The sequence below is a fragment of the Mobula birostris genome, chromosome 7 (genome assembly GCF_030028105.1).
Source record: "Mobula birostris isolate sMobBir1 chromosome 7, sMobBir1.hap1, whole genome shotgun sequence".
Lineage (NCBI taxonomy): Eukaryota > Metazoa > Chordata > Chondrichthyes > Myliobatiformes > Myliobatidae > Mobula > Mobula birostris.
In genome coordinates, this window is record NC_092376.1 from 29104624 (window position 1) to 29122065 (window position 17442).

The 17442-nt window shown below is 37.6% G+C and overlaps 1 protein-coding gene across 3 annotated transcripts in view; it reads right to left on the reverse strand.

The window, feature by feature from the left end:
* The window catches only part of LOC140200080 (F-BAR and double SH3 domains protein 2-like), a 245379-nt gene that overhangs the window by 75270 nt on the left and 152667 nt on the right, over nt 1–17442 (reverse strand). For all 3 annotated transcript variants that reach the window (XM_072262822.1, XM_072262820.1, XM_072262821.1), the window contains exon 9: nt 853–975. In XM_072262822.1, coding sequence (XP_072118923.1) covers nt 853–975 — 123 coding nt within the window. The remainder of the gene's footprint in view (nt 1–852; nt 976–17442) is intronic.

Here is a 17442-nt window from a genome sequence, read left to right on the forward strand (position 1 = left end):
CAACCCACCTATTTTTAACCTCCAACCTGACGGCATGAACATTGATTTCTCAAACTTCTGGTAACGCCCCACCCCTTTTCCCTCTCTTACCTTATCTCCTTGCCCACCCATCGTCTCCCTCTTTACTTCATCCCTCCCCTCCAGGTTTCATCTATCACCTGGTGTTACCCTCTCCCCTCCGCCCACCTTTCAAATCTACTCCTCGGCCTTTTTTTCCTTCAGTCCTGCCGAAGGCGCTTCGGCCTGAAACATCAACTGTACTTTTTTCCCCATGGCTGCCTGGCCTGCCGAGTTCCTCCAGTATTTTGTGCCTGTTGCTCGAATTTCCAGCATCTGCAGATTTTCTCTTGTTTGTATTTTTAACCCCAGCCTAATCACAGGACAAGTTATAATGACCAATTAACCTACTAACTGGTAGGTCTTTGGACTGTGGAAGGAAACTGCAGCACCAAGGAAACCCACATGGTCACAGGGAGAATGTCCAAACTCCTTACAGATGGCACTGGAATTAAACTTCAAACTCCAAACTCCAACACCCCGAGCTATAATAGCATCACTAACAGCTCCACTACTGTGGTGTCCCTTTGTTTTGTGCATTTTTAAAAAAATACTTCTACGACTGAAATTCTGGCACTTTAAGAAAATAAAACTTAATTACTTGTAAGTTTACATTAAATATAATAAACTGAAATCTTAGAAAATTTCTGGTAGGATTTAATGCATATAGCTTAAGGATCTAGTCGCTGAAGTTCCTTCACTTGACTGCTGTTTAAATGTTTAAGCCATGCAATTAATGGAGGATATTTTTAATTCCTGACACATAAACCAATCCATGTAATGTTAGAAACTCACCTTACTGGAAGCTTCTACTAATAACTGGAATGTATTCTGTACAGATTGACAGGCCTCAAGTTCTGTTCTGTTAAATACCATCAGGTATTCTTTAAGATGTTCATGGAAATTCCCATCCAGAGCCTGTGAGTTCAAGAAAAAAAGATTTATCTTTAAACAGAGCTAATGACACTCAAATCTATACTACTATGGAGAAGCTGGCAGAACATTTGTTTCTACATTAAAAGAATAACTGCTTCAAATCACCAACTTGATTAAGTCAGTTCAAACTATTTCAGTGAAGGATAGGAGATGGGGGTGGGGTGGGCTACAAGGAACAGATTACTGAGGTGATTAATTTTAGAAAGTAAAGCTGAGCTTAATTTCGGAATCACTGGCATGTGTTGTTTTGCGGAAGCAGTACAGTGCAATAAGTAAAAAAATTACTATAAATCACAATAAGAAATACAAAAAATAGGTGACTGCAACTATTCTTCAGAGCTAAATTAGTTTACGAGACCTAAACTTTTAAATGCCTTGAAATTCTAATTCAATTAATGTGTATAAATTCAGATATAACTGACTTCTCCACTATTTCCTCTCTTCATAACATGGAGACATAACCATTCAACTTTACACCAAAATGTCTTGATTACTTTAAAAACATATGCATAATGCAGGAAGAACTCAGGTCAGGTAGCATCCACAGAGGGAAATAAACAGGTGGTATTTACGGCCTTCATCCAAACTACTCTGGAAACCTGTTAATTCAGAATTTTTACCACCAGTTCATTCAAGTTCCAAAAAAAAAATCAAAGATTAAGTAATAATAATGAATACCAATATGATTTAAGGCACAACAAATTAAACATGGACTTTTAAGTCTAGATGGGTATTATAGCAAGGAAAACATACACACAAACAAATGGGCATGCAAGGCAAAGATGTAAAAGGAAAAGATTTTGAGGTCTGCTCAATGAGATCCAGTTTTTAGTCACACCAGTTTAGTCCTATGGAATCAGACATGCCACTTTAAAATATTGAGATATTCTGACAGAGGGATAGGAAACACAGAATCTGTATCTTTCAACCAAGTGGAAGATGCTGAAGTGTTCACACAATTCTCTCCAAATATTTTCAATGATCCAAATATTAATTTATTAATAAGATTTAAATTAAAACCAGATGGGTTCATGACGCTGAGTGATGTTGAATCTAAAAGTGTAGATACTCAAAGTTCAAAATAAATTTATCATCGAAGTATGTACAAGTCATCAGTTCTTAAGGTTGTTATAACCGGGGGGGTGGTAATGGGGATAAGCTGCTATTAAGTGCTCCCAATGGCGTACGTCTCAAATAGCCTCTGACAACCAAGTCCAGCTCCTGGCTTTCATGTGTGACTTAGTTACTAAAATTTGGCAGAACCCTTTCTCTGACAGGAGAAGGGTCAAAGACAGGTTACTGGCATCTTAAAACCAGTCACTTAGGGCAGATAGGGCTCATCAACTGCTGTTGGCAGCTCAGATGGAGAAGGATAACTTTGATCCCAAACCTCTGTTGCCTTGCGACTATATCCACTACTGGGGAAGTCTTCTGGAGTAAATCCTTTGGAACAATCCAGAGCTGGAGTCCCTAAGGCAGTCCTACATTGAGTTCAACGCTGACTGAGAACTCCTGTAACGCCGTTGATGCCAAACTGTATCGGTCTCTGCCATTCCTCTGGGTTCATCTGCTGCTTGTTCATCAACAGTTTGCTCTGATTATCACACTGCCCTGGCTTGCATTCTAGCATCTGCAGATTTTCTCTTGTCTGGCATGCTGTCTTGCGCATCATATAGACAGTTGGTACTCAATATCCATGATCAACCCCAACCAACAGAGGTCCCCAACACGTCACCATATACTACCTTCAGATTTATTTTCTTGGAGACATTCACAGTAGAATAGAGAAATACAACAGAATCAATGAAAAACTACACACAGAGGCTAACAAAAAAAAATCAATGTGCAAAAGAAAACAAACTGTGCAAATAAAAAATAAATAGGTAGGTAAATAAATAATACTGAGAACACAAGTGGTAAGGTACTTAAAAGTGAGTCCATAGGATGTAGAATCAGTTCAGAGTTGAGGTGAGTGAAATTAACCATGCTGGTTCAGGAGGTTGATGGTTGAAGAGGAACAACTATTCCTGAACTTAGACCATAAGATATAGGAGCAGAAATAGGCCATTTTGGCCCATCCAGTCTGCTCCCCCAGTTCATCATGGCTGATCTAATTTTCCTCTCAGCCCCAATATCCGCCTTCTCCTGGTATCCCTTCATACCCTGACCAATCAAATACCTATCAACCTCTGCCTTAAAAAGACAAAGACTTGGCCTCCACAGCTACCTGTGGCAACAAATTCCACAGATTCACCACTCCCTGGCTAAAGAAATTCCTCCTCACCTCAGTTCTAAAAGGATGCCCCTCTATTCTCAGGCGGTGTCCTCTGTTTTTAGACTCCTAGCATTAGAAACATCCTCTCCACATCCACTCGATTGAGGCCCTTCAATGAGGTCACTCCTCATTCTAGTGAATACAGGCCCAAAGCCATCAAATGCTCTTCACTTGACAAGCCATTTTCATGAAACTCCTTTGAACCCTCTCCAGTTTTGGCACATCCTTTCTAAGATAAGGGGCCTGGAGCTGCTCACAATACTGCAAGTGAGGCCTTACCAGTGCTTTATAAATTCTCACCATTACATCCTTGCTTTTATATTTTAGTCCTATTGAAATGAATGGTAACATTACATTTACCTTCCTCACCACAGACTCAACCTGTAAATTAATCTTTAAGGAGTCTTGCACAAAGACTTCCAGGTCCCTTTGCACCTCAGTTTTTTGTATTTTCTTTCCATTTAGAAAAGAGTCAACCCTTTCAATTTTTCTACCAATGTTCATAACCATACACTTCCAGATACTGTATTCTATCTGCCACTACTTTGCCCATTCTCCTAATCTGCCTAAGTCCTTCAGTAACCTTTACACTTCTTCAAAGCTACCTGCCCCTCCACCTATCATCATATTATCTGCAAACTTCGTCACAATTCCATCATCCAAATCATTGACAACTAAAGTAAAACGAATTGGTCCCTACACAGACCACTAATCACTGGCTGCCAGCCAGCCAGCCAGAAAAGGCTCCATTTATTCCTGCTCTTTGCCTCCTGTTAATTGGTGACTGCTTTATCCATGCTAGAATCTTTCCTGTAATACCATGGGCTAATAGCTTGTTAAGCAGCCTCATGTGTGGCACCTTGTCACATGCCTTCTGAAAATCCAAGTACACATCAACCAATTCTCCTTTGTCTACCCTGCTTGTTATTTCTTCAAAGAATTCCAACAGATTTGTCAGGCAAGATTTTCCTTTGAGGAAATCATGCTATTTATGGCCTCTTTTATCATGTGACTCAAAGTACCCTGAGACCTTACCCTTAAGAATCGACTCCAACACCTTCCCAACACTGAGGTCAGACTAGCTGGTCTATAGGCCCTTTCTTCTACCCTGCTCCCTTCTTGAAGAGTGGAGTGACATTTGCAATTTTCCAGTCTTCCAGAACAATTCCATAATCTAGTGGCATACTTTTTGAAAATAATTAATGCTAAATTCAACATGCTATGATAATGAATATCATGATATTTGGCAGAAAGAACCTGAAGATACAATGTAGAAAGTATGCTTTTATGTTAGGAAGATAATAAAAACTAAGATGGAGACAAAAATAAGGAGTAAGAGATGGAGGACTTGACGAGGAGTACTTACAGTGGAGATAATGTATTTACAGTACAGAATACAGAGGCTTCCATCTCTATAGAACTTTGGAAATTCATTTAGGGAGTTTAAAAACAGCATGGGACAGAGAAGCCCCAAATGTCTGCAAATTGGCAGAGAAGCTCCAACATTTACAGAAGTTGGGCTTATAGTGTTTGCAGGCCAGAGGATGGGCACTCCAAGTGTTCACAGCATGGAAGAGAAAAACTTCTAACATTCAAAGCATGGAACAGAAAGTCTCAGTGCCAAAACATTACTGGACAAAAGATGAGTGGCCTCCAAGTACTAAGGCATGGGAAGTGATCCAAGAGATCAGTAGTAGTGTGGGGAAGAGATACCTTGTACCAGTGTAGCACCAAGCACTTCAAGTGCTTACACTGAGACGAATAAGGCTCAATGGTGTTTACAACATACAAGATATAGCCTCCCAATATTTACAGAGAAGTAGAATGAAGTTTTTAAAAAGTGTAGAAACACACATCAGAGACGCAGTAAGTACTTGGATCAAAGGGGAGAAAGGGTCTGATGGTTTAAATGTGGTTTAAGTGAAATAATCTTCATGACTGCTTATGCACTTGACAGAGAGTGGGGTCAATAATAGATCAATCAAGAATGATCTATTCATGGAGGCAGGTCATGGTTAAGATGAATAGTTTACATTGGCCTATACAAAGGATGATCATGCAGGAGTCTCAATAGGGAAGGATATAGATGGTCTAAAATTTGATTAAGAGATTATAGAAAACAGTCATTTAAAGCGGATAAGTCACTTAGATGAGATGGAATGCATCCAAGATCGCGGAGAAACAACAAATATCTACCGGTAAATGGGTAGGAAATAAGAAATGGAAACATTTCAAATTTTTAAAGAGAAAGGTTCAATGATAAACTACTGGTCAACAAGTTTGATCTTGGCAGTAGGGAAAACTTTATAAATGATAATCCGAATAGAATTAGCAGTGACATGGACAAATATTGATTGATTATAGGGAGTTAACAAGGATATATAAAAATACAAATCAAATAAAAAGTCAAGTATTTTTGATAATGGTTGATATACTGTACTTGGATTTTCAAAAGGCTGTATACAAGGTTTATTGTCAAACCTGAAGCCCTTGGAGTAAAATGGGCATTAGCAGCAGGTATTAGAAAAAAAATGAAGTGAGAGGAGATAATACTTTCAATGAATGATTATTTGCTGTGGAAGCTGCATAGCGGTGTTTTCTATTCAATGATTTTTTCCTTATTGGGGTGGAACTGTGCAGTGGTATTTCCCAAGGGTTTAGTACCAGGACCATTTATTTTAATGCAGACAATCCCTGAACTACACAAGGGTTCCATTCCTGACAATTTTCATAAGCTATTTTTCCATAAGTCAGATATGTCCATTTTTTCCACTACCCATATACGAGGGGCGATTGATGAGTTTGTGGCCTAAGGTAGAAGGAGTCAATTTTGGAAAACTTAGCACATTTATTTTTCAACATAGTCCCCTCCTACATTTACACACTTAGTCCAGCTGTCGTGGAGCATACGGATCTTGGACCTCCAGAAAGTGCCCACAGCAGGGTTGATTGATAAGGTCGTGGCCTAAGGTAGAAGGAGATGAGTTATACAGCTCTCGTTACATGCACATGTAGTTCAACTCGTTGAATGATTATGCAGAAAGTTTGAAGTTAATAACTCATCTCCTTCTACCTTAGGCTACAAACTTATCAATCACATCTGATGAGTTATTAACTGATAGAATTATACAGCACAATACTAGACCCTTTAGATCTACCTTGTGCATGTTGACTTTCGTGGCTATCGACACTAATAGCAGTTGCCTACAATAGTTTCATATACATCTATGCTTTTCCTATTCAATAACCTGTCCAATTCTTTTCACAGTACCTGCCTCCACGATTACCTCTGATAGCTTGTTCTGGATAACCATTTCCTTCTTACTTCAAATCTAGTTTGTGACTCTCCTTGCCCTGAGGAGAAAAGGTTCTGACCATTCTATCTATCCTACTCACCCAGAACTCCCACACCCTGCCCCGTTTATTTTTCAGTTATGATTCTGGTATGGGAATGGGTATTTTTAATGTGCCTTGATCTCATGGGTTTGCTCAAATGCCTAGTGTGTCAAAATGGAATTTTCCAATATTTATGAAATTCACCATAAGATTTTACACACTTTTTCTCTTGTCTCCCTCAATATTATCTGTGATTGAGGCTTCCACAAGCCAAAGATAGACATTTCTAATGTCCTTTATTTCTTATGCCATCATGAATTTGGTATAAAAGTACTAGTTTATTTTGAATTTACTACCCACATAATCATCTATGGTAATTCAATCACCTTTCTTCTGATGATGGCAATTGGAAGACAAATTAGTTGTGATAATCATATTTGCAAAAAGTTTCAAGAACAAGATGTTTTTGTATAAAGGTAAGCTTTAAGTGTACAGAAGAATCAAAGATAAATACAACAATGATGAGACTGCCTACAGAGAGGAGGTGGAAGAGCTCAAAGCCTGGTGCCTAGCAAATAAACTCTTCCTTAAGGTCAACAAGACAAATAAGACAAATGAGGAAAACACACACAACTCACCTCCCCCCACCACCCCCGTCCGTCCCCCTTACATCAGCGGCACAGCAGTGGAAACTGCAAGCAGATTCAAACTCCTGGAAGTGCACATCACACACAACCTCTCATGCTCCCAAAACACATCCTACAGAGTCAGGAAAGCTCACCTCTACTTTCTGAGGAGTTTTAAGAAAGCTGGACTTTGCACATCCACACTCACATCATTCTACGGATGCACAGTAGGGGGCATCCTAACTAGAGCTGCATCAGTGCTTGGTACAGAAATTACACTGCTATAGACAGGAAGGCTTTACAACGGGCAGTCAAAACTGCCAACACATCACTGGCATCAGCCTACCCATCATCAAGGGCATATATACAGAAAGGTACAGGGAAAGGGCCAGTAACATAACGAAGGATGCCACCTACCCTACTCATGGACTGTTTGTCCTACTCCGTCAGGGATTAGCATCCATACCCATGCCAGGACCACTAAACTCAAAAACAGTTACTTTTCCCAAGCAGCAAGGCTGATCAACACCTCTTTTCACTAAACCACCCCTCCACAAGCCCAACTACCACTACTTCATTATTTCCAGTCAGTCATCTTATGCACAGACTCTCCTGTGCCTTGCATCACTTTACGATTATACACCCTATGTACATAAGCTATGTATTTATATTTATCGTGTTGTTTCTATAATTATTCTTGTGTTCTTTACCTTTTGTGTCTTGTTTTGTGATCTGTAGTAACAACTATTTTGTTCTCTTTTACGCTTGTGTACAGGAAATGACATTAAGCATTAAACAAACAACTTCAGAGTTCTGTCTGCAAGATTAAAACCTATTACCTTTCCCAATGCACTGGCTGCAATGCTTCCTGCTGAATAAAGCAAAAAAAGAGAAAACTCAACAGAAAACTGTACTTGTGGCTGATGCATTTTTCAATTGTGCAGTTAAAACAAAACTAGAATCAAACAATGGCAACAAAAATCAACACCACTATTCATGTGGCTAGAATGATGAATATAACAGTTTACAATGCTCAATCTAGCTCGCTGTTTGAAAACTGATCATGGCTCAATGAGCTTCCCCTTCCAGGTTTTATAGCTTAATAATGGACATTTCCTCCTTTTGTTTGTCCATGACAATCTCGCACTTTCCAACCTATTTTAGAGCCAATATTAATCTCTTTCATACAGAAACAAGAGCATTTTCAAATTTCAGAAACTGGGAAGTTGGGAGTATCATTAGATAATGGCTTCAAAACCATTTTGGAGATGCTACTTTACCTCAATTCAAATAAAACTAATTAGGAAACCTGAACCGCAGAACCTATGAATCAGCAAAAGCCAGTCTGACTGAGTATGTTTCATTGCACTGAAGGGACAGACTATATAATTTTACATGAAAACACTGGAACTTTCTGGGTAAGTTCTACTTGGATTCAACCAGTTAAATATTCCTGAAGACACAGCTGGTAAAAGGAAAGTTAAATATTGGAGACGTGTTTGTACTCAGTGCTGCTACTACCAGCACAGAAAAACTTCTACGGACTCCAACAAACCTACAGCCATTCATTTTTTTTAAATCTTGCAATAGCTTTGATGTTAAAATTACTTTGGTATCAACAATTAACCATGAACTTAAGAGCCTTTATTATGTATTACATAAATGCGTTTTGTTTCTGACATGTTAACAATATGTCAAAAGGACACATCTGCCGTAGCTGTCATATTTTGGAAGGTAAATGAAGTCATTGGGGAACAATAGCATGTTAAGCAGCGTCTGCGGAGGCAAAGAGATAGTTGACGTTTCTCCAGCAGTTTGTTTCTTTAGACTGATTACGTGGAAATAAGGACCTGCCTTCTTATAACTTTCTTTGTATGGCAATATAAAGGGTTTATTTGACATGGAAATTTGAATTCCCTACATATGATAGAACCAATTCAATACTCAGTGATAAAACTTTAAAAATCCCCCCTGCTTATTTTCCATTTGAACCTTTTCCCAACCATTTTAATCTAACTCCATCTTTTCCTCTGTCACTCACGTTTTCTAGCTTCTCTTTAAACACATCTGTACGACCTGCCTCAAATACTTATGGCTGTGAGTTTCACTTTCTAAATATCTGAGTAAAGAGATCACCATCAATTTACCAGTGGCAACATGGTGCTAGTGTTTCCTAGATCTGGTTGTTGCCAAAATCATAAACTTCTGCTTACTCTGCTTAACCACTTTTATAATCTGAAATGACCTATTTCTGGTCATAATCAATCTTTTCTGAACCATCTTTGTCTTGATTTTACCATATTTGTATTGCATTTTCTCCAACTTCTTTACATACCTTATATAGAGACCAAAACAGCTTAAATACAGTCTAACCATGATTCTGTACAAATTTCACACTATCAGATCCACCACTCTGGAACCTACATCCCACCAGAAATGGCTCCAGCAGTATCTATGTCTATGGGACATTATTTGTATTTTATCAGTGTAATTCTTCTGTAGATTAGTAAAAAGCTGTATAATTTTACATCTTTACTTGTCCCTTTTGGAATTTTTGACTGCTAATGTACATATCACATCAATTAAAAGGCCAATACACATTGATTTACCTCAATCTACTTTAATACTGAAAAGAAGAGGGCCATTTCTACATTGCCAGTAAGACCTGCAAGCTATGAGAGTCGATACTAATAGGCCACTTGGCCCAACTGCTAATACTTTCCCATGAAAGGCATTGCAGCCAAATTTGTGTACAGATCCAACATCTACACCACGGCACATTTAATAACAGGGTTACAGAATAATACATGCCTTCTACTAACTCATTAGCCACTTCTCCAGACAACAGATAACCAGTCTTAGTAACATAATCACAATTCTGTTGAGATCAGTTAATTAAGCAGGGATGAAGTGGACATGACTCTTATGGCTCAGTACATCTTATGATAAAATTAAGCCAGTGAGCAATGAACTGTACCCTTAAAAATTGTAATCCCATGTCAACTCACTCTGTGACAGTATCTTTCATTAAACCAAAACAAAATGAATCCCATTATTACTAATCTTTTACATTGTATTTTCATTACAAAGGTAGTTAATGCACTTTTATAAAACTTCAGTACTGCACCATGAATTACTACATTTTTCAAGAATTCATTTTGCTCTGTTTCCTATGAACAGGTAGATGGATAGGAAAAGTTTAGAGAGATATGGAACAAATGTAGGAAAATGGGACTAGCTCATATAGGAAGCTTGGCTAGTATGGATAATGCTATGACTATGAAAGCAAATCAAAATTAATCAATCCTAAAAAAATCTGTTGAGCTATATTGTATGATTAAAGAGACTATCAAGAACTATTCTACTTGAGAATAAAATGCAAAGCATTTAATTTAAATAATCAGAAGATAATAACCATGCATTTATCTACACTTTCCCTTGCTTTCAATTGTTGACAAAGCAGTCACCGATATATCAAACAATTACACAGTTTTGTTGACCAACTTTACACGACTCAGTAGAATATTTCTGCAAACCAAGCATACATAACAAATGGGGGAATGGCTGCTCACCCGTTGAGTCTGCTCCACCACTATAATCATAATTAATCCTTTACCTCAAGCACTTTCCTTTTTGACTCCTATATGCACCATGTATCTAATAACTAGTCAAATTCATAATGATGGTGCAGCCAAAGCAGCACAGAAACATCAACAATGGATGGGCAACAGCAGGCTCCCTTTGCAAATCTCAACAGCGGCGTCAGCTTGGGCCTTAGGAAGACTGAGCATCTTTTTACGAGGGCACTAAATAGAAGGACCTAAACTGTTTCCATACACACCACCAATGTTTCATTGTCCATGCTAGTAAAGTGGGTTTATGCACAATTCATAGGATATCTGATTATAACAAAGGGGCCATGAAATTTCTTTCAGTGTGTCGACTGATCAAGTTTGGCCCAAGGAATCTTGCATCTTACCAGTTGGTTTACAAACTTCACATTGTATCCATCAATAGAAAGATCTGTGACTTTGGTGGATGGGCAGTCACTAGATGCTGCTTGAAATTAGCTATCTATACTGTACACATTATATTTTTGTCCTATCTAAAATGCTTGAACTCCTCTGCCAGATACTTCCTGAATATGGAGTTTGTGGCAGAAGAAAGATGAAGAGTTAGGAGGTGGATATATTACATAATAAGTTGTACAGCCTGTTGATAATCAATGGGTTGAACTGTTTATGAGAGATCTGGAGCATGCCAACATCAAGTGGCAGACTTTTCAACAAAATAAAGCTGCTGGACAATACTACTGCTGAATCTGCCCTAGAAGCAATTTTTGTATTCAATCTAATGATGCCAAGGAGATTCTGTTCCTGGAGGAAATGAGCAACTATTACACTAGAAAATGAGTGAGATTTAAACTGTCATCACCAAATCTAACTGGTGAGTGTATAGATGAAGTGCAATGAAGAGACAATGACCTAAAATTTTAATTGTTTCCATCTTTGTTGATTAACTGCTGAGTTTCTCTAGCAAGAGAAAACCTGCAGATGTTGGAAATTTAAGCAAAATGCTTAACGACTTCAGCAGGCCAGGTAGTATCTGTGGGAAAGAGCAAACAGTCGACATTTTGGGCCAAAACCCTTTATCAGGAGGAAACAGTTGACAGGTCCTGATGAAGGGTTTCGGCCCAAAACATCAACTGTTCACTCTTTTCCTTAGATGCCGCCTGGCCTGCTGAGTTTTTCCAGCACTTTGTGTGAGTTTCTCTAACATTTTGCTTTTCCTTCAGGTTTCTAACATCTGCAGTGTTTTTTTTAATTGTTCTGAGCCTATGTCCTGCTTGCAGTCTGGACCCACAGCTCACATTCCAGCTAACGAAAGAGCTACTGTAGATGCTGAACCATGACTTCTTAACAACTAGATGCCAGATTATTGGATTTAAAATTGAATCATGCTGTTTATTTCATCTAACTGCATTCCAGACAGGTATAGTAACCATTATAGTTCCCATCAGCAACAGATATTTGTTATAAGCTCTTCAAATTAGTATGTGGGTAGGATTGTTACCACATCAAGCTGGTCTAGAAAACCAGCAGAACCCTAAGGCTATAGTCAGAGTCTCAAATGAACAGCGGAGTATATATATATTTTAAAATAGTACAAGACTGAAAGGTGTTGGTATTCAGAAAGACCAAGGGCCCTTTATTGCAAGAGGATTTGTGTACAATAGTAGAGAAATTCTGTTTAGTTGTAGACTCCACAGGAATAAAAATAGAATTCTGAATCTATTTAGTAGACCAGCCAGGCAGTTTCTCTGGAGAAAGAAATACAGTTAATCTTTCAAATCAGTAGCCTTTCATCAGAACTGGAAAGGGAAACAGTGTTTCAGGTCCAGGCCCTCCACCATAACTGGTCAATATCTTATTGAAAAGTAGGAGAGAAAAAGAAACCATTCAGCGTGAACATGGCAAAATGGACACGTGGAAAATCTGCTGGACAGCAGAAAACGTCAAGGTTGGCATTCCTGGAAGAGAAGTGGCAGCTGATTTACTAGTAAATTAAAACAAAAACCATAGAAGATGGTGGACAAAATTTGAAATAACAGAAAAAGCAGTAAAATTTCGGCAACCTGGAATACAAATGCAGATCTCCATGTACTGCATATATTGAACTACTGGTGTCCAAAGCAACAGGGGGCACTGTTGAACACTGCCTGATCATGGTTTATGTACAAATTAATTTCAAAGGCTTATAAATGACAAAGCAGTAATTATTTTGTAGCCATAACCTAGATATTTCTACTAATCTCAGTGATGAAAATCCATTTTTCATTTACAGCTGCTGATCAAGTGTCATCATATACATATTTCAGTTGAATTGAAAATTTCAACAATTCACAATTACGTTTCCCCCCTTCTTTTAAGAAGCTCCCTTACCAGTTTGAAGATCATTCCTTTCGTGTAAACTGCAACTATAATTTCAGTTAGAAAGTTAATATACAGTGGATTCCAGTTAATCGGGACACACTGGAACCAGTATATTTTGGCCCAATTAAGCAGCTTCCCCAATTAGCTGAAGTATCATGGAAACAGTTAAAAAGGTATAAAAAAAGATAAACTGAGTAACAAATTATATATTTTAATGAAATACAGACAAATTTAGAAAACTACCAACACAACTGCAATACTATATAACTGTGTATTAATTCCTAATACATCAATGGAGGAGTTCATCCAGTGTTCTTCTGATACAAGATCAAAATCAGCGCAGATATCTAATGTAGACAATGTGCTGCCTTGATACAATTTTTAATGACTGCATCCTCCAAATCTTCATTTTCATTGTAACATACACGATGATTAAACATAGACACACACAACTGATGCTATTTAAAAACCGTTTGCTTGAAACACTATGTTGTAATTAATGGCCAAACAAGCTCATGCGACTAGCACTAGTTAGAAACTGCTTGGCAACAATCTTCTGTTCCAATCACGCAGCATGGTGTCCCAAATAAACGAAGGAAATCCTGGCTATTTTCTCAATTAGTTTTGTTCTTTAAGCATCTGCCCTGATCAACTGATTACCCAATTAATTGCAGTCCACTGTATTTGCATTAAAAGGAAATTAACTGAATACCTAATTAGACAATAGTTTTAATAACATCATGATTTACAAGAGATTAGGTGGCTTACAATTAATTGCCAATTTGTTTGCTTCTAAAGATACACAGTTGACTTGCAAATCAAAGTTTTCTACTTGTGTTTACCCAACATTTACTTTTTAAGGAACAGCAAAATCCTAGACTACCAATGCCAATGAAAACATATAGAAACATAGAAAACCTACAGCACAATACAGGCCCTTCGGCCCACAGAGTTGTGCCGAACATGCCCCCACCTTAGAAATCACAAGGCTTTACCTATAAGCCCTCTAATTTTACTAAGCTCCATGTACCTATCTAAAAGTCTTTTAAAACTTTATCGTATCCGCCTCCACCACCATTGCCAGCAGCATATTCCATGCACTCACCACTCTCTGAGTAAAAAACTTACCCCTGACATCTCCTCCGTACCTACTCCCCAGCACCTTAAACCTGTGTCCTCTTGTGGCAACCATTTCAGCCCTGGGAAAAAGCCTCTGACTATCCACATGATCAATGCCTCTCATCATCTTCGGTCATAAGGTAAAATATTGAAGTACAAAAGACCACAAACTGAGTCCAGACTTTTAAATACAGCCTGAGTTCTCAGTTAGAGCTGAAACTAAAAACACACTTCAGTATTTCTTTACCATCTGAGCGGTCTTCTGAACAAAACTCATCACCTAGCAGAGCTAAAACAAAGAAACAGGCCCTTTGACCCACTTAGTGTGCTCTGACCATTAAGCACCCATTCACACTATTCCTATTCTTTAAAGTCATAGTTTCTACCACTCACTTACACAGTAGGGGAATTTTACAATAGCTAATAGAGCTACAACATGCATGCCTTTGCAACGTGGGAGGAAAATGGAACAGCTAGAGGAAACTTGCATTGTCACAATGAAAACATGAAAACTCCACACAGGATGGCACCAGAGGTCATGACTGAACCTGTTGCACAGTGTTCAAAGTTAGATGTGTTTAGAACATGTAACTCTTAACAAAAACTTAGAGATGGTTTTCCATGGCTGAACATTAGCTGGAAATGTATGGCTTCTTACTTTTATCAAAGGTGCAAAATCAATAGCCCTCCATATTAAAATACCGACCTAATCAGAATTAAAATCACACAGTCGCCAAGTACAAATATCACAACCATTGTGAGCAACTTTGCGATTTGTTTCCTAAACAGATGTGTGATTCTGTTTATACATTGGTAACCCAATACTATGGCCTGTGTCTAGGTCAACTACAGGCTCTACATCAAATCAATACTTCACACCCTTACTTCATTCTGATGGCAATACATTCAAACTGGGACTTTTTTTTCTTTCTCACAGATAGCAGTTGGAGCACTGTGAATAATGACTTGGTTATTAGCTAACCAAAACTGCTTACATCAGAGAATCAACATGGAATCTTAGCAGTACTGCTCGGTTACACCCTAAGGAAATACAAGTGGCAAGGAGCATTCATGTATAACTCTTTAAAAAAAATTAATTAAATGATAAATGTACTACTAAATGTACAGAATAGATTGTATTACATTTTTGAAATAAGTTGGATGGTCAGTTAAATATTTTCTCAAACTGTATTTGCACAAATGATTAACATATGAAAAGCTGGGAATAATTTTCATTCTGTGTAAACAGATAGTTTAGTTTCCCAAATTAGCAAACATAATCACTATGCATATAAGCCACTGTCTACACAGAATTAGTTTGTTTTGAAAACAAATAAAGATCTGAATATTTTAGCTGCTTGACAGAATATGAATGAACAAGCCATTAAAATGATCTTAGTACATACTGGATCTCCTGTATCTGCCTTAAATATAATTTGTATCCCATTGGCTTAAGTTTCATAAATAAAATGAGTTATTTTCTGATTTTCTAGTGTTAATAGTTTAACAGATCCTGTGCAAGTCATATCTGGTTCAAGACCCAAGACCCTGCAGTGCACAGTTAGTAGAGACTCAGGAAGTAAATGAACATCTGAACCTCTGAAAATCATACACACCTATATTGCAATTATGTGCTGTTAATTCAGTTAACAGTCTTGATACTGAGCAAACCAACCATCACAAGATGACAGAACTTAACTGAAAGTTTTATAATAACCACAATACACTTGTTGGAAGTATAGGAATTCAGCTACTACAATTCAGATTCTAGCAGATAAATGACATTCTTATACACAATTCATATGAACTGCAAGAATAAACTCAAAAATAGCAAAGCACAAATATATATAAACTTATGATGTATGACAAATCAGGCTAAAACACATCAGTGCTAAAACAAATCATTACATCATTTGTGGTGACTGTGATGACAAATTAAGTGCATCACTGGAGCAGTTTATCAAGGGTGTTTCCTTTTAAACATTTTTCTTCCTAACCTCTTGAACATCTGAACTTGCAATACACTTGATGAAAAGGCTTCATTTTTCCAAGTCTGGAAAAAAGGCCAGAAAAATTTAAACTTAATGAATGGTAATTAACTGTACACAAATCAATAACTACTACTACATGATCCATTCTGAATTGGGAATTGGACCACATAGCACCAAGCTTTTGACCAAAATGAATCATAATCAGGTTTACTATCATTGTCACATCTTGTGAAATTTGTTGTTTTGCGGTAGCAGTACATTGCAATACATAAAAAACTATAAATTACAATAAGAAATATAAAATAAATAAATTAAATAGTGTTTAAAACGGTATTGTTTACTGAAGTACCCATGGCTGTGACTGTTCAGCTTTAGAAGTCCTAAATGGGAATATTTAATTATTCCCATCGGAGCTGCATGCAGAGTCACTACTTATCAGCACTATCTTGCTTAGTGTTCTAGAAGTTTCACACACAATCATGGTCCCAAACCATGAAGTTTGATACAGCTCCCCTCGGGTTCAAATAATCTACCTAAGCGCTCTTGATTAAATTTGACACCTTGAATGAGTTTAAAAACTCAATGTGAAAATTGATTGCCTCTCATCATGACATTGCTCATGATTAGTGGCTTGACATATACAACAGCAGCTCAATGGATGAATAATCCAAAGAAATACCCAAAACTGTTCCTGTATAGCAATGAATATGCTGAAGTAGCAGTAAACTTACCAGAATCCTGGACATATTTCAAAAGCAGTTAAGTGAAGCTCCCAAAGTAGGAAAGCAAAAATTGCAGCATGCTGCAATTTCCTATTATACAACAGTAAGTAGAAAGGACTTGGAGGCCGACTACCCTTCGCACCCGCAGGTTATTTTTAATTGAAAACTACGAACTCATCTTGAACTGCAACAGCCTTATGCCAACAGAATTTTTTCTGCATTATTCTTCATTGTGGTATAAATATCCTGGTGATACATGAAGATGTATACATTTTTCTGGTAATTAGATGATGAACCTGATTATTATGACATAAATGACATATTGAAATGCCAAAACATTCAATTCAAACCAATGCTTTCAAATATTAAAAAACATACAAGCTCTTGCAGTTATGTTGCCTATAAAGTAGATAATGTTGGGTATTAAAAAAGAACCAAGAATACTCT